This window comes from Alligator sinensis, unplaced genomic scaffold (genome assembly GCF_000455745.1).
Source record: "Alligator sinensis unplaced genomic scaffold, ASM45574v1 scaffold330_1, whole genome shotgun sequence".
NCBI lineage: Eukaryota > Metazoa > Chordata > Crocodylia > Alligatoridae > Alligator > Alligator sinensis.
In genome coordinates, this window is record NW_005842178.1 from 1,804,803 (window position 1) to 1,823,012 (window position 18,210).

General features: G+C 41.0%; 2 protein-coding genes across 4 annotated transcripts in view; one reads left to right on the forward strand and one right to left on the reverse strand.

Moving 5' to 3' along the window:
* The window catches only part of CDR2 (cerebellar degeneration related protein 2), a 17,178-nt gene extending 16,144 nt beyond the window's left edge, over positions 1 to 1,034 (reverse strand). Inside the window, exon 1 of the mRNA XM_025206998.1 lies at positions 1,031 to 1,034. Within this exon, the coding sequence (XP_025062783.1) occupies positions 1,031 to 1,034 (4 nt within the window). The remainder of the gene's footprint in view (positions 1 to 1,030) is intronic.
* Positions 28 to 18,210, forward strand: part of LOC102384039 (transmembrane protein 180) — a 32,227-nt gene continuing 14,044 nt past the window's right edge. Inside the window, exons 1-7 of one of the 3 annotated variants that reach the window (XM_006026118.3) lie at positions 28 to 288; positions 1,242 to 1,442; positions 3,192 to 3,376; positions 5,313 to 6,047; positions 8,340 to 8,494; positions 9,911 to 9,994; positions 12,148 to 12,291. In XM_006026118.3, the coding sequence (XP_006026180.1) occupies positions 1,418 to 1,442; positions 3,192 to 3,376; positions 5,313 to 6,047; positions 8,340 to 8,494; positions 9,911 to 9,994; positions 12,148 to 12,291 (1,328 nt within the window). In that variant the 5' untranslated portion in view covers positions 28 to 288; positions 1,242 to 1,417. Of the gene's footprint in view, positions 386 to 1,241; positions 1,443 to 3,191; positions 3,377 to 5,312; positions 6,048 to 8,339; positions 8,495 to 9,910; positions 9,995 to 12,147; positions 12,292 to 18,210 lie in introns of all 3 variants that reach the window. The other 2 variants (XM_025207026.1, XM_025207025.1) reach the window with 2 other exon arrangements.

An 18,210-nucleotide genomic window follows, 5' to 3' on the forward strand; every position in this document is an offset into this window, starting at 1 on the left:
GTGGGTCCTAGGAGGGCCTGGGCGAGCCCGCCCGGGCTGGCCCCGTTGGGGTGCGGGGGCCAGGGGAGGCCGCCCCTGAGAAGAGGCCCGAGCGGCTCTTGCGGACCCCGCGCTGCTGCCGGCCTGTTCGCGAGGCAGTGCGGCGGCAGCACCCGCTTGCAGGAAGCGGGAAGGATTTGTGCAGGAGCAAAGGAGATTCCCCGGGATCGTGCAACCCAGTCGCTCTCCTGTTCTGGAGGAGGATCCAGGGCAGTCTGTGGGTCCGATGTGATGAGAGTCGAGTGTAACGTGAGAGAGGGTTCCCGTAGATAGCCTTCTTCAGAGCTAATTTCTGAAGGCAAAGGCTGCTATGCAGTTTGCAGCCCATCTAATATTGCAGAACCTAGTATGTTGTTGGTATTTTTAAAGACTGCAAAAAGCATGCAGTGTTGCCTATCCAAACATCCGGAAATCATGAGCCAGGCTCTTTAAAAAAAAAAAAAAAAAAAAAGTATGCACAAAAACCAGCAGTGGCTTACAAATGCTTGTATTTATTTCTTTGGCTCAGGTTAACTTTGTTCCTGGCTGATGATTTTTTTTTCACCTTGAGCGGGGAGCATCTGCCTCTAAGGTTTGGATGCCCAACATGATTGCACAAGTATAAATTGCCTCTTACTGGTGCAAAAAAAAAAGGAGCAGGCACACTGGAAACCCCTGTAGCGGTGCAGCTTACTAGAACATGGTGTAAAGCTACCCTAGGAAAAAAAATGAATAAAAACAGGCTGGTGGAAGTAAAGTATGTTTGCAATTATCCCAGGGTAGACTGCTCAATGCACGCAGGTTATTATGTGCTCATCTTCCCACCTAGTGATTAGGTGCTGTAACAGCAACTACTTAGGCTAATTCACACCATTGTACAAAACCAGTATAAAATAAAGCCGCGTTAACACGTTTTGGCCATGTCCAGATGGATGTTTGGTTCCCAGGGACAACTAGCAGCAGGATACTGTGTGGGGTTGCTAGTTGTCACGCGTGCTCTGGCACAAGTTACCCATGGCGGGGTAGGGGAGACTGGGGGCCTGCAGGGGCTGCAGTCGTGTTGCTTCTGCCATGCAGAGCCTGGCTGGCAGCAGAGCACAGCTCCAGCTTTAGGTGGCTCCCATTGACACCGTGTGTGCCACTCCACTTCTTTTTTCGGTGGGTTTTTTGGACCCCTGCATATCCAGGGGTCCAAAAAAAACCTCCATGCTGCTCTCTTGCAGGGAGGAGAACAATTGAATGTACAGTATGTGGTGCCATGGATGTATCTGGAGCGCCACATACCACGCGGCTACACTCCACTTTGTGTCCAGGCTAGAAACATTTAACTTACTGCTTCTGGAGAGCTGCTACTCTGTACCATCTGTAGACAAGCTAGGCAGCTGTCTACTCATACTCTATGCAGGTTTCCTGGACTTTGTGTGGTAAATAAAGATCATCATCTTCCCCAGAAATGCCTACCTTCAGCCATGCCGGGAACAATGAGAAGTGATAGTTTTTGCTGGTGGCAGCCTCCCTTAGTTTAAAAGGATGTGGAAATCTTGCTGAGGGCAGCCTGTGGCTTTAGTCTACCGAGAGTGAGTGGAAATGAATATTTACAGGCAGAATTTCTAGTGACTGAACGGATAAATCAGAAATTAGCAAATATTCTTTAAAATATATATTTTTTGAGAATTGGTGTGCTATGAAATATTGAGGGATTGTACAGCTTTCTTAGGAAGAAATCTGAAGTTGTGCTAATGAGGATATACATATGGTTAGGTGGATTAGAATGAGCTATTAATACCAATTGATTTTCAAAAGAGAAAAGTAATCTAGCTGTTCACATTTGTATGTGAAAAGTCAGATACAGTGAACAGTGTAAAACCATTATACAGAATTTATTTGGAACATGTAACAAGCTTAAATTTAAAGTTGTCTTCTTACTATTGCTACCTTCAGTCATCTTTTCATTTAATAATATAAGCAGCTTCAAAGGGCCATGGAGGCTTGCTTCTTTCCATTTTCCACCTCATCCCAACTGTTCCTTTGTTTCTAACTTGAATTAGAAAAGAATAATTAAGTGTTATGCTAAATCAGGGATGTCAAAAATCTGGCCTGCAGGCTGGATCTGACCCATGGAGCCCCATCATCTAGCTGCTGGCCCTGGGTCTTGAATTCACCCACCCAAGTGGGTGGCACACGCCAAATGGACCCACACACAGAGCACACAGCTTCAGGACTAGCACTTCACAGAGCACCCATACGAGGCCAGTTTCTGAAACTTCCCACCTCACCCCCGCAGTGTGATGGGGCCACCTATACACTGCTTAAGTTAGAGAGCGCTGAGCTAAGAACTCCGTATGTCCTTGGCTGAACCCCATAGGGATGTTTCACATGCTGTGTGACTACAGAGCATAATGTTTAGCTTCAGGATGCTTTATTTAAATTTCTAGTTTTCTAATATAAGACTAGTAAGGGAGAAAACAGAGATGAAGAAGATTCCTAGTCAAAAGTAATGGTTTCTGTTTTGTCTTTTATTATTTTGTTAACTGGAAGTTTGCTTCCACATTGTTTTTTATTATTAACGTTAAACTAAAAATGATCATCATGAATTGGTTTAAAAGAATGTGTTTTAAAAATATTACTGAACTAAATTTACAGCTTATTACATATTGATACCTCAAGGTAATCCATCAATATGAATTAAATTTATTTAGTCTGTTTTTCATTTAACAGTTTTTAAGCTAATGAAAGAAAGAGTGATCTGTAAAATATCTGTGGTTTTGGGAGCTGGATTTGCACTAACATAGATGTAGGACTGGGTTATGCCACTTATGATAAAAGTTCCCTTTATTTTTGTTAGACATGTTCTATTGGCATTTAAGCATTGCAAATATATTAAGAAATGGTATTGATAAATTAATACTGTAGCTGTTTAGGTTTGTGCTCATGGTCCAATAATCTTAAAAGTTTTGCAATACATTTAGAAGTAGAAAAGAGACTGAGGAAATCCTTGAATACAGATTTGTGGGACCCCAGCCTGCAGCCCTGACATGGGCAAATCTGTCTTGGTTGTCCCCGGCAACATGGCATATTGTAACATAGAACAACTCCATGTTGTGTTGTTAGCAAGTTTATAAATATCAGGTAATGGTACTTATCTAATTGTTAACTTTTTTTTTTTTAATTAGAAGCAGAAGAAGAAACTATCACAATTTGGAAAATGAAGATTGTTTTAGGAATTCATCCTAATGCACTGGCATATTCCATGACCACATTAGGTGCTGGAATGATGAATAGTATCTTTAATTTCTACTATGTTAAGCTTTTCTTAAACCAATACAAGATTTCAGAAATTGCCTTTCATCAAGCTCAGGTACAGTATGTTGGAACATTGATTTTATTAGTGTTGTATAACATTTATATGGCACTGAAATAATTCTGCTTTGTTTATGAATTTATTGTTGCCCTACTGAAATATTTGATTTATCATAAATTAAAGATGCACTAAGTGTACATTGTTTATAGCTTTTAGTTTAAAAAAAATTTAAAAAGCCTTTATGGTACTGAAATAATGTTTTCAGTCTAAATGGGATTACTAATGTACTTAAAATCGATCATCATTGTGATGCTTCAGACCCTTCCTCATGTGAATAACTTTTATTTACTTGAAGAGTCTTGTTGAGCTCAGTAAGGTTGCCTATGTGCTCAGAGTTACTTGCATGTAAGGGTTTGCTGGTCTGTGGCTTACAGCCAGAATGCTTATATTTTAATGGGAGTAGACATCTAAGCTTTTGAAAATCTGACTAGGCACCTGTCCACATTTTTAGACAGTGAACTACCTATAAATATCGGTTTCTGGCAAGCATTAGTTCACCCCCCCCAAGTAAAATGAAAAATTAAGCACAATATTTTGAACGTCTGTATTTATATATCAAAACATCCTCTGTTAGAAGAGCTGGGAAATAGTTTCACTAACTCAGGGGTGGGTAGTTAGTTTGGCTGGAGGGCCACTTTGGTGAGCTGTTGCTGGGTGGAGGGTACTGGCCCAGCAGGGCGAGGGGGCAGTCGACCCTACCAGCCCAGGCCCATCCACTGCACACCCACCGCTGGGGCCGCTGGACAGAATGGGTGCCTGGGGTTTGCATGGAAACTGGCTGAGATCCCTGGTGGGCAGGGTGCACTTGGCTGGGTAGATGGGACGGGGCCATGAGTGGGCAAGGGCCAGGATTGTAGAGTGGTGACAGCATGGGGCAGACCTGCAATCTGCTCCCCTCCTGTCACTGCCCCATGATCCCAGTCCCTGCCCACCTATCCTACCCCTGGATGCTGCTCCCTGCCCGTCTGCGGCCCCATCCCATCTGCCCATTCAAGCATGCCCTGCCTGTGGGGGTCCCAGGCCAGTCTCCATGGAGATCCCTCCCACCTGCCCACCCACTCTGTCCAGCATCCCCAACAGTGGGTGTGGGGCAGGCAGGCCAGGGTGCCTAGGCAGCAGGGCCATGGCCTGCAGTGGCAGAGACAGTAACGGTGGCAATTGGAAGGAGCCACTGCTGTGGGGGCTGCCAGGCAGCAGAGTCTAGCTGCTGTGCTGTCCCTGCCCTGCTGCACCCAGGGGCGGCAGGATTAGCTACACATACCATGGCCTGGGCTGCCCCCTGCACCTGGGCTGGGTGGGGCAAAGGGACCTACCATGTACCAGATAGAATGCCTTGGTGGGTCAGATCCAGCCTGCAGGCCATATTTTGCCCACCCCTGACTTAACTGCTTCTACATACAGAGTGCCAGCTACATGTGCATATTAATGCAGTACAATAAACTCCAACACATATTGCGCTGGAGTTTATTGTTCCTAGGTGCCACGTTTACACGTGCACCTGGGACCGCAGCGTGTTAAACTAGATCAGAGCAGCCGTGGCTGGGGAGCCCAGAGGTGCTCTGACCCAACTTAACATGCTGTGGAGGGGCTGGCTGGGGTGCTTCTGTGTTGGGCTAGCTAGAAGTCAGTCCCTGCACTGAAAAACCCTCATGCTCCAGCCAGCTGGGTCAGCATCTACATGTGCATTGCTGTGGAGTTAATTAGTTTCTTGTGGCCTAATAGAGATGCATGTGTTCACTGTGGAGCTAATTAGTCTACTCTGCAGTAAACATGTTGTGTCTTTGTTTTAATTTTACAATGTATATAATATTTTTAACTTCTCTTTTGTAGGCCAGCTTTTTTGTTTTTGCTGTTGTTCCAGATATTATGTTCCTTAAGACTCCACTTGAACACACATGTTACTAATAAGAAATTCTTTATTTCTTCTTCTTAGGTGGTTTTTATGATATGGAATGCCATTAATGACCCTCTCTTTGGGTATATTCAAGACAACTCCAAACTCCCATGCTGTTCGAGACGCCAGTTTTCCATTTTATATGGAGCTCCATTGTATGCCCTAGCCTTTTTGCTTCCATGGTTTCCTTGGAAACATTATCAGGAAGGTGACTGGCTAAGTGGTCTTCACCTTATTGTTGCTTTATGTGCTTTTGATGGCTTGCTTACATTTGTTTTGCTAGCACAGTGTGCACTTTTTGCAGAGATTTCAAGTAGACATGAAAGTAGACTTCAGCTCATTAAATATAGCCAAGTGGCATCGTTAGTTGGATCAACCAGCATTCTCTTTTGTGGACTAATATCAGATAACATGGAAAATTTTACCTACTTTCAGGGCTTTACTGTTTTAGTTGCAGTATTAGCAACTGCATGTATGTGTTACACTGGCATGTATAGCACTAGTCAGTATGAACAGAGAGAATCTCTCATGGAAGACACTAGCTTCGGAAATGATGATAGAAATCTTTCCTGGTCTTCTGTAATTTCATTGACCAAACAGATCATGACGGAGAGAAACTTTGTGCTTTTTGTGACTATGAACTTCTTTCAAGTGTTCCACCTAGCTTTCTGCAACAATTTCATGATGATCTTTGCGGATAATCTCATCCCTAAGGATGTCCTTTCCTCCTTTATAAGAAGCGTCATGTACGGGGCAGGCTTTATTTTTCCTCAGGTATGCAGTAATGCTTTTAATCTTTCATTTGCAAGGAAAACACTGTTGAATTTTGTGCTAGTTCTCAGTAAATTAAAGTATCTGTTTACACTGCTTTGTTGAGAAAATGCTGTATCTGACAGAAGCCTTTTAGCAACCCGAGTAGAGAAAGAAAAAGCATTCTTCTCTGCTGGCCTCTCTGTGGATTGTGCCTCAATAACCCGTAAAGGGACTAGAATACTGCTTGTATGGTTTCTTGCAGTATTCCCTAGCAGATTCCTTCGTGTTGAAAGGAAAACAAGACTTAAACTGAAGTTGAAAACATCACTGAGCCAATAATATTTTCTTCTTGAAAGAAGAAGCCCTTTATTGGAAGGTTGCAAGTCTCTTATCAGAGTTTCTAGAACCAAGTGCTTTTTCGTAATCACAAGAAGCTGAGATCCAGTTTATTAAAATAATATACATTTCTAAGTATGAAGACTTTTTTTCCGAAATGCAAATCTTTCTAATTTGTCAGGCACTCTTCCAAAACTCTTCTGTATTGACATTTGCTAACTACAAATCTTATTCATCTATGACACGTAACAAGTCTAAGTACCAGCAGTGTAGTTAACTTTATTTATGTTGAGGAGGAAAGAGTTTTCTTGTGAACCAGCATTGGTATCTGAAAATACCTGGTATCTGAAAACTGAGATGTGCTTTATTAATAATTAATCAACTTCCAGAATTGTATTGATAGTCTCGCTCATGAAAAAGATTGGAATCTGATTGTAAATGGCCCTGCAGTTCCAAAAGTGAGAGAGATTTTTACCTCAAGATAATGTTCGTTCTTTATTTCTTTCCTCTTCTCAACCTCCTCACACCTTGGTGTCAGTTTTCTGCCTCAAGATCAAGGGCACTCATCAAGCTTTTGGAGGCTTTTGCCTGCAAGAGTGGCATTAGCTACTATTATGTGACTTGATAGTACCCTCCATTTGAAATTCTGTCTTAAGGCTCCACAATGAAACAGTTTTTGAGCTGTTTTTATTTTAAAATGAATTGTGTCAGGTGTGGCCAACCTGCAGGACAGGTGCCACAAGTGGCATAGGCAACTTCTGTGTTGGCAGGCAACTGACTGGGGAGAGGGAAAGCAGCACAGTTGCAGATAGGGCAGCGAACAGAAAGCTGAGCAGCAGATGAGAAAGGGATTAGAGCGGCAAACAGAGACAGTAAGGGGTTAATCTGTGGCATGCCTGCCAAAATGGTTGCCCCCCCATTGACTTAAGTAATTCAGGCTTTTGTGACATACTGTTTATGGCTATTTCTGTTGCTGCAAAGTGAAAATTACTAACATTGGAGTATAGAATAATTTGCAATGCTATATTCATGGGTTTGATTCTTTTCTAATTCCTATAAATCCAGCTAACCATTTAAATGCCATTTTCACGCAGAAACATGCTTTAAATTTAAAACATCTCTGACCCAAACACCAGTGTTTTACAGAGAGAGCTAATATAACAAATGAACTTCATGAGCACTTGAGTAACTTAATGTCTTTTTATTGTACTGCAGTTGAGTTACCAAATGTCACAAATCCAAAAATGTGAATGTCACTAACACTTTGCATCAGCTATTGTTTAAGATCTGTTTAAAAAGCAGCAGTCCTACTAGCTATCAGTATCCACCTTTCCCACTAGCCAAGTTGGTTTCATGCTATAATAGAATGTCTCAGTGGAACTGTTTTATCAACTACAAATGTCATGCTGAGTAATGTCATGTGAGTAGAAGTTCCACTGATATCAGAGCCATTTCAGTGTTAATAAAAAAATAGCTTTAAAAGAAATCTGTAACCATTTTGTTCAGCCCAGCAGTCAAAATTCAAGTAGCAAGAAGCTCTTTTAACTGAACACACTACAAAATACATTGTATAAGGGTATCAGTCACCATGTTCTAGGATACAAGCAGCTTGCTGGCTGAAGTAGAAAAGAATATTTTCCCCAGGGTATAGTCATGACCAGTCAGCTTGATGAATTATTTTGGGTGGAAAAAAGCATTCTTCTCTGAAACGTCTCTTTTAAGCCATTACTACAGGTCAAACAGGATGGATCAGTCATCAATTCTGTCTGTAAAATTCTTACTTTTTTAAATTGTGAGAGGTACTTGAAAAATGTTTATCATTGAGTGTCTTCTTTTAGAAAATGTGCATTTTTCCAGTCAATATTATTTACAGACCATGAAGCAGTAACATATTTATAGTAACAACAATACTATAACACACTGAAGTATATATATTTTTAAATATATTTAAATATATTATTTCTATTTTCTTTTCAGTGTCTTGTACTTCTCAGCCAGAATTTGTTGAAGAAGTTTGGTTATTATAGGATCATCTTGTTTTCTTTTTACTTGGAAGTAATAGCTGCAGCTGCTATGTTTGCTGTAGGGCCTGAACACTATTATTTCCTGGCATTTTATCTCACAACAAACATGTAAGTGCATATATGCTTGAAAGGATATTCCCTAAAGTTTTTAATAGGTTAGTCACTAAAAGCAGCGCGTTTTCTCTCTCTCTCTCTCTCTCTCTCTCTCTCTCTCTCTCTTTTTAATATATACCTGCTTGGTAGCTTGAATAATTCCTGGCTACAAGATTCCTTTATTCTAATTCACCAGTCTGAAAATGGAGCAGCAATACAACAGCAGCTTCTGTTTCCGTGTTTCAGTATCTTATTTGTTTTACATTTTACCTCCTAAAATGGACAGTGGAATTAATAATTAGTTTGCAGCACCACCTCCAGCCATGTATCAGTTTTAAAGATAGTTACATAAAGAGTCCAGTGAAGCAGACTTTCTACTTATCCACTCAGTGAGATTTTCCTCCTAAGTAATGACTCAAGACTTTCCAAAGTAAAATCACACCTTTCTGTGGCACTGCCGGAAAATTTTAAGATCCCTCTCTCATATGTAGATATTGGCAAATCAGGTGACTGGCTAAATAAACATTAAAGCAATTTTACACCGAAGGTATATTATGAGGTGTGGCAAACTCTCAAAGGGGTTTTTGAGTCTGAACACTGTTACTACAATTCAGTTCATCTTTCTCTTCCTTTCCTACCTCCCCACCCCCTCTTTTCCATTATTCTCCTTTTCTTTCCCCCTTTTTCTTTTCATCTTTCAGTATTTCATCATCGGCTATTATAATCAAGAATCACATGACTTCCAATCTGAATGACATTATCTCATATTTAAAATGAGGAACATGTTTCCTTAGAAAAATCTCTAAGGTATGTGAAGACTGTTTGATTTAGTACTAGCTAATAGACCCAAAAAAACAGTTATAATTAGAATCTCATTATCCCAAAGGTAAGCAGTACGATTAAATCTCAGCCTTTCCTATTTATTCTTTCATTGGGTTCAATTGGTTGTGTGAAAACCATAGTGCTTTTCTAATTTTTTTTTTCATTCGTCACTTTTGAAATTGTTTTAAGTTTGTATCCTCTCTTTCTCAACCAGTCTTTTGCATCTCTTTCACATTTCAAGGGGAAATGTTTCTGCTCTTTCTTCCAAGATGTTCCTTTTGGTTCTAATAATCTCAACCAAACTTCTTTCATTTTATGTTTTGCACAAAGCTGGTGTCACCTTGACATTCCAGAAGGAGTTGTGAAAACGTTTTAGGTTTGTATAGAGTTTCTAATTCTGAGAGAAAATAAGAGCTTTACTGTAGAGAACTGATCTTGAAACAGACCTCATAACTTTTCCTTTTCTGTAGTAAATATATTTTCTTAATGTATATACTGAGTGCATGTGCTTGTATATAAAATGCCACATGGAGCTATCTATAAAATATTTTTATTGGGAAAAGTTGTTTTAATGCTTATGAAGATTTTAAATGTTTTGTCTTTCTTTAGGGTAATTGTTCAAGCTTCATTCAGTTTATTTAATCTGCCCTTGGCAGATATTGTTGATGCAGACTTAATAAAGCATAAACGGAGGTATGTTAAACATACTAGTGCTCATAATATTTATTATATGAAGTGCCATCACATTCTCCTTAGCATGTTCATTGTATAAAAATGTCTTGTCAGCAAACACATTAACAGGATTCCTAATGTTATAATTGGGTCGGGAAAGGCTTTTCTTTTTTTTTTTTAAAGTAATAACTTATTTTTTCAGAAGTTTCACTTATTTACTTTACATGAGAAATGAGTAGTAAGAAATTATTACTGTATCTTTGTTTTAAAACCTTTTAATGTTTTAGCCAGTGTTTTTTAATACCTTTTTGGTAGATTATATCCAAATAAGTGCAGCAGAAGTTGCAACATTCTTTGGCCCTTGTCCTGCAAAACTTGTTTAAGTGCAACATTAAATATGAGAAAAACACTTGCATAGGAGTTTGTTGCATGAGTCCTTTTTATCATTTCAAAAAAGCAGTGTAAGCAGGTCATAGATTGTTTCTATTGTGAACTGTACTTTATTTGCAAGCACTAAATTCAACACACTTTCATTCATATGATAAGTCCTGTTGACCTAAATACAAGTATTCCTTAAGCACGTGAGTAGCATTACTTGTGCACTTTGCAGGATGAAGCTATGCTAACGCTGAGGAGGCATTTTGAATGCTTGACCTATACTGTTTGGAGTGCTAAATTCAAACCTTATGCCATTGAGGTGATCTTTTTAAAACAAAAATCAATAAAACTTACTATGACCTACTGTACTATACCTATAGTACAAACCTACTGTACTGTGATTCACGTAGCTTTTGGATTTGCATCAAAGTACAAATAACTTCCTCTTACTTTCATGAATATGCTAATATTTATGCTAGTGCAGTTTCAGGTTTCTGTCACTATCTTGTAAGAAATCATTTGTTTAAAGTGAATACTTTGTGTTATTTGAGGAAAAAATATCAGACTCCCTCTCAAACCTCCATCCTAAAAAGACTTAAAATTATAATTAATTACCCAAAAATAAGTATCCCTGTTCACTGCATTATGACCATTAAATTACATAAAGCTGAACACACAAATATCTATAGGATTTAAGCCAATCTCTGTGCAAATCTGAGCCCAAGAATTTTCTTTGAAAAAATGGGGGAAAATTGCAATTTCAGAATATTCTTGATACCACATCTCTTCAAGTTATTCTGAATAACTTTAGTGTTATATTTGCTGAGGAACCACTTGTTATATAACAAGGGTACTTTCTCAAGTTCTAGAACCAGGTCATACAGCTCTTACAAACTTGTGAGTCTTGTAACTCTATCCTGGTTTCTCCTCTTTTCTTTGTTAATAATGTATACTAGCAGCTTGAGAATCACTAGACTATTTGAATCCTGGCCCAAAGCCCAGTGAAGTTTATAGTAGGCTTTGGATAACACCTTGTGGAATACTTCTATTAGCTCCTCTGGCTGTGTCCAGAGGAATGCGGACATTTGGCTCCCCAGGGACAAGAAGCAGCAGCACACTTTGTGCTGCTTCTACTTGTCCCTGGGGAATACCCATTCCACATGCCCTCTGGCATATGGCAGGTTACCCCGGGTGGGATAGGGGAAGCTAGGGCCAGCAACTGTGCTGGCCCCAGCAGTCTTAGCTGGGGGCCAGGGAAGCTGCAGTTGCAGTGTTTCTGCAGCTTGGAGCCTGGCTGGCAACTGGAGCTTGGCTTCAGCAGGCCAGGCTCCAGTTTTAGGCAGTGCATGTTGCTGCCACGCGTGCTGCCCTGCTTCTTTTTGTTTCCGTATGAATATTTTTTTTGACCCCAGGATCTCCCAGGGTCAAAAACTACCCACACGCTGCAAGGTAGCAACGTGGGAAACATCCAAACGTACAGTGTGTGGTACCGCAGATGGGTCTGCTGTGCCACATATCGCATAGGTGCTCGTTTGCAGTGTAGTAAAACTAATTGCAGGCACCTAAAATATTGTAAAAGATTATACATTTGTTTGTATAGTTTTAAAAAACCTGTAGTTTATCTAACTGGAATGCAACTATTTCAGAACCATAGCTGATAAATACGTATGTCTGTGTCATGATGACTAGCATTTTAGTATGAACAGTACTTAAATTGTGAACAGAAAGTACTATAAGTGATTATATATTCTTATATATTGTGTCATGTGGGTTAATACTTATCTTAATTATTTCAGATCACCACTTTCCTCCATGGTTTTTGGTACCAATGCTTTATTTACCAAGCCTGCCCAGTCTTTGGCTCCTATGCTTGTGGTTATGATATTAAATCAATTTGGATATGAGCACCTGAATAATAAAGTTGTTCAGCCTGATTCAAGGTGAGTGGAAAAAATGAATCTTTAAGTTACAGAAACATAAGCATATGTGTGTACAGTGATACAAAATACACATTTCTGTGTGATATGCAGCAGGAGAGGGCACCAGAGAGCAAGAACTAGCTCTTTATGCCAACGTTTTAATAAGGTAGGTGGGAGAGAGGACCTAGAAATGTTGGCAGAGGAATACATTTTGCAGACAATAATAAGGGAGAGATTAGAGAGAGAGGGTCTTATCTCATTTATTTAAAGTTACTGCAATCATTATGTAATGTAGCAGTCAAGATTTTGGGGGATAGGCCATGTTTGTGATTATTCTCACTGGCCCTTGGAGCAACTACACCTGTCAGATATTTCAGAACATGACCATTGTTCCAGTACCACCATAGCAAGTACACGTGGGAGGGGAGAGCATGTGACACAGTAAAAAGATTTAGTGCTTGGAAGTACTGCTGAACAGGAAATACTTACACCTGCCATGCATTCAAACAGTAAGCTTACTTTTCAGGAGCAGCCCCATGCTTGCTGAAAGAATTGTAAAGTTAGTCCTTTTCAGAACTCTTTAACTTTTGGGAACAGATGCCATATAAAACTATGCTTTCATTTACCCATTATTAAATCCACAGACCACTCTTCTGTCCCACCTTGCTCCTCATAATCCCCTTTGCAAGAAACAACCCCATGCATTGCTACTGACACAATGGTTAGAATTCAATGTTGACATGAACCCTCTGCCCATCTATTCCAACTAATCACTTCACCACTCACGACAACTACCTTAAACACAGTGAATGCAGCTGGAGTTTATGCGCATAATTCTCAGTTCCTACTTCCAGTTCCACGGAAATTAGAGCTATGGTTGTGCTGGCATGGATCTTAACGTTCCAGTTCTGGGTTTTCAGAACTTTGAGTGTTGTGAACTCAGCATTCTGGAAGGGCATAAGATGCATCAAGGCCAACCCTAACTGTGCTTTAACTAAATTTTTTGTCCATGAATAAATGTTTCCAACACTGGCATATATTGAAAAAACAAAACAGAACCATAAAGTATTTGCTGAAGTTTAAATTATTAGTTTTACCTTGAATTGAAATCAAACCATGGCAAGAAAACATTCCATTACTTAATGATAGCATTTGTATGTCACAGTTCTAACCAGTAGAAGAGAAATTATTCGCAGTTGATTCGTACATAGATATACTACTTCTGCACTATATTTCTTAGTGGCTGTTTTGCTTTCTTTTCACAAATCAACAAAATATTAACTTGGGCATGTCTAACCTAGATACTTTTTGTATATTCTTTTTTGTATGCTAAGTCAAGAAACTATTAGCAGTGTTTTTTACTATTCTGTGGTGCCATTATACTTTCCCTCAGTTAAATGCACTTCTTCAACAAACCTCAAAGGGCACATCCCCATTAGCAGGAACATACGTTTCGCCAGGGACACGTAGCAGTGGCACACCTTATGCCACCGTTGCTTGTCCCTGGGGAGTGCCCATGCCACACACATTCTGGTGCATGGCATGTTGTCCCAAGTGGGGTAGAGGAGGCTGGGGCCAGCACCTGGGCTGGCCCCAGCATTCTTACCTAGGGTCCTCCAAGAGCTGCAGCACTCCTGCAGCAGGAACTCTGGCTGGCAGCCGGATTGTTGCTCTGGTTGACCAGGTTCCAGTTTTGGGTGACGTGCACTGCCACCATATGCGCCACCTCACTTTTTTTAGGCATGGGTTTTTTTGGCGTGCGATCTCCCGGGGTCAGAAAACCCCCCCACAATGCAAAGTAGCAATGTGAGGAATGCCTGATTTGTGTGGTGTGTGTGTGGCATGTGGCCCCACAGACAGGTCTGCAGCACTACATAACACATCTGCGCTCATCTGGACACACCTAAAGAGTTCACAACTGTAATCAAATACAAACAAATTGTGTAAGCTAACTTCCCTGTTTATTCACTCGGATATTTCATGTGACTTTTTGTCACCTTATTTCCCTTTCCCTATGTGTTGTTTACCAAGAGCCTGGTCCTGTAAGTTCTTGTATAAATTTGTTCATATATCACATGTTATGATCTGTTTAGTTAGGTGGCTTATTTAGATAAGTAAAGTTATTTTTTACATCTTTACATGTAAAATCTAAGATTATATTAATGGAGGAGTATGCCAAAGTATTTTCTTGACATTAAAATATCTGGTACTTCCAAACACCAATGGAATTTTGTAGCTGCTTAGAGTCAAAACTGCTATAGAAAATTGGACTTACTGACTGATTTCTTATCTCAGATCAGTCAGCAGAGAATAGATATCTCCATCTTGCAGATGACAATCTAGTCACAGGTTCACCCCACCACCTCAGAAATTTCAGGAAGCAGGACAGTTAGTCCCAGCCAACATTTCTTCTTCTCCAGTTGACCCAGTGATACTGAACTAGACCCAGTGATACTGAACTAGACTCCAGGAAGATTTATAAGCATGCCATAAGTTAGCCAAACAAGGTTCTTTGGGTACATGTGATATCTTTTATTAGACCAACTGAGCAGTTGAAAAAATTGTTCTTTACAAGCTTTCAGGCACCCTTCTTCAGGCATAGGGAGAGTCTGCTGGTATTTGTATACTCTCTTGGGTCAAGTAGAAGCTTAACCTGGTATGCAAAATGCAGGTCTCTGAAAATGCAAATATGTGGCAGAGAAGATCAGAGGGGGGATAGGAGTTAGTTGGTGTGAGACAGGTAGGTGTGGGGCAAAGGTGGAGGACACGAGAGGGGACTGTTGAACAGTGATAAAATGTAGCTGGTAAAATGTAGAGAGGATACCTGGGGTTATTGGGTAACAGAAAGGTTATAATGTGCCATAAAGCCAATGTCTGTATTTAGTCTATGATTTTTTGTGTCCAGTAGATTTATGAAGTGAAGTTGGTAGGTTTATCTACAAAAGGTGTTTTATAGGTTCTCTTTGAGGTTTAGAACTGAGAGATGGGGGAAAAAAGTGGTTGTCTTGTGAGAAATGTGCAGCCACAAGTAATTGGTTGTTTTTGCCTTCAATAGATTTTCAGCGTGCATTCATTCTGGTACGCAGTTGTCATTTGGTTTATCCTACATGTTTTCCATCAGGGCATTCAGTGCACTAGATATTACATTTCTGGAGGTGCAGGTGTAAGATCCAGGAATGGTGATGGTTCTGTTGTGGGGCATAGTTATTGTGGGAGTGGTAGAGATAAGTTGTCAGGTTTTACATTTCTTGTCTCAGCATGATCAGGATTTATTCTGTGTGCCACACACCCTTCCCAAATATCATTCCAATCCCCTCCCGCTGCCTGATTGGCTGCTCTACTTTCTACTCCCTGACGTGTTTTCCCTCCCTGATCTGCTGCTTTCCTTTCTGTTGTTTACTATTTGCCACTGTGCTACCTCTCCCCTCCGTGGTCTGCCCATGTGGAATATGTGCCACAGGTTGGCCACTTCAACCTACAGAATCTTCCAAAACTTTAGAAGAGCAGCTACAGCTTTGGGAATTGCTATTACAAAGGTTCAGGATAGATGATACAATTTATTATAAATTTTCACACCTCAGTTCCAGGTCATGTAGTGATTTCAGTCTACAGTGTACTGTTGGATTCTGTCCAGGTGTTTGTAGAAGATGCCAGCATGCCATGCACAAAGAGACTGAAGGAAATGCTGATATTTCGGTGTCTACATGCTAGTATGAAAGTACAGGAATTTTACACCACAGACATACCTGAAACAGCCTAAATACTATCAATGTAGACCACCTGAATCTGTAAGGAAGACTATCTAAGAGGAAATACTCTACATTGGTATAGTGTACCTCCCTCCCTTCTTTGCTAGATATTAGATTTATCTTTCTACCTAAAAGCAGGCCAGATTTACACTTCATATTTAATATCTTTATCTCTCTGTTTGCCCATTAATTAGCTTATTGAATTCTACACATATGTGATTGTTCATGTCAGTAAGTGGTTGTAAGACTGAACATAGTAAGAGCATTGAGAGACACAGTACCTGCCCCAAGAAACTTCCAATTGATTACATTAAAGAAAAAAGTCCAAAACACACAGTATAATGGAGCCCCAACCACTGTGAAATATCACTTTTATGTAGTTGCATACTACTAGCTACAGTGTACTGTTGCCATTGGTAAGTTGTAGGAATGTGTTTTGGGTGGGGAGCTGAGTTAAGAATATAATCATTGAGATAGAAGAGATGCTGTATAGAGTTCCACAAGTGCAAATGAGAAACTTGGATTTTATGTAAAGATTGTGGAGAGGCTAATACAGGGATGTGATGTATATATTATACATATCTATAGATATATCTATCTATATAGATATAATTCCTGCCAAAAGTGTATATAGTTTTACACCCCTAATCAGTCCTTCTACAGCTGGTGTCAAGAACAGGTCATTGATAGCTGCCAGGAAGTTGGTTGACCTGCTGGAGCCAGCTGAATGGTTTTCCCAACAGATGTCAGGGTAGTTGAAGTCACCCATGACAGTCAGGTCTTTAGTGCTGGCTGCCTCAGTCGGTTCCCTGGAGAATGCCTGATCGCTCTCCTCTTCTTGGTAGGGAGGCCTATAGTATAGTCCTACCATCTGGTCCCCCTCTCTTGAGCCCCCTTTTAACTTGACCCAGAGGGTCTCAAGGGACCTCTCCCTGCAATCAAATGTGACCTGCAGGGAGGGATACTGCTCTTTCACATAGAGGGCCACCCCTCCTGCCTTCTTCCCAACCCAATCCTTCCTCTAGAGCCTATAGCCCTCAATATCCACTGCTCAGTCATATGTATCATCCGACCGGGTCTCCATTAGCCCAGTGAGGTCAAATTCCTCCTCTGCCAGAAGGAGCTCCAGTTTATCCTGTTTGTTGCCCATGGGCATGCCCATAAAGACACCTGAATTCACCCCTAGTCGCCTCAGGTTTTCTGTCCCACTTCAAGTGCCTCAGGGCATTGGTACTCATCTGGATGTCTCCTACTTGAAAGTCCTCCCTTGGGTCATCTTGGCCAGAGGATTTGTGTACAGCAGTGGAATCTACCCTCTCTCCCCCGGACATGCCTAATCTAAAGCCCTCCTTAGCAAGTCAGCGATTCTCTTAGAGAAGAGCTTCTTCCGTCTGCCCATGAGGTGAATACCATCTCTAGCCTGTAGACCAATGCCGTTGAACTGCATGCCAGGGTCAAGGAATCCAAAACCAGTGTGGCAACATCATCTCTAAAGCCTTTGGTTGACTTCCTCGATGCGTTCCTCCCTTAGATGACTGCAGCCTCTAACTGGGAGGATTGAGAAGAAGACCACTTGTGATCCTAGTTCCTTGAGCTTCACCCCCATGGATCTGGTATTGGCAACGGGGGATGACATGGTAGGGGACCTACAGATCAGTAGCCATCTGGAGGACAGTGATCACCTAATAATAGAATTCTTCATAAGACGTCAAGTGGGTAAGGTAACTAGTAGGGTGAAAGTGCTAGACTTTAGGAAACCTGATTTCAGTGAACTCAGGCGATTAGTCAAGGACGCACTGAAGAGTAGGAGTTTTGAAGAGATGGGAGCCCAGGAAGGGTGGCTGTGCCTTAAGGAAATGATCCTTTAGGCACAAAGGGAGACGATCCCGGTGTGAGGAAAAAGAGGGAAAGGGGCCAGGAGGCTTCCTTGGCTGACCAGAGAAATCCAGGGCAGCCTACGGGCCAAAAAGGGAGCACATAAAAAGTGGAAACAGGGAGAGATCAAAGACGAATATACATCCTCTGCTCGTGCTTGTAGGGAGGCAGTTAGACAGGCCAAAGCTACCATGGAGCTGAGGATGGCATCCCAAGTAAAGGACAACAAGAAATTGTTTTTTAGATATATAGGGAGTAAAAGGAAGGCCCAGGGAGGAATAGGACCCCTGCTAAATGGGCAGAAACAATTGGTGAC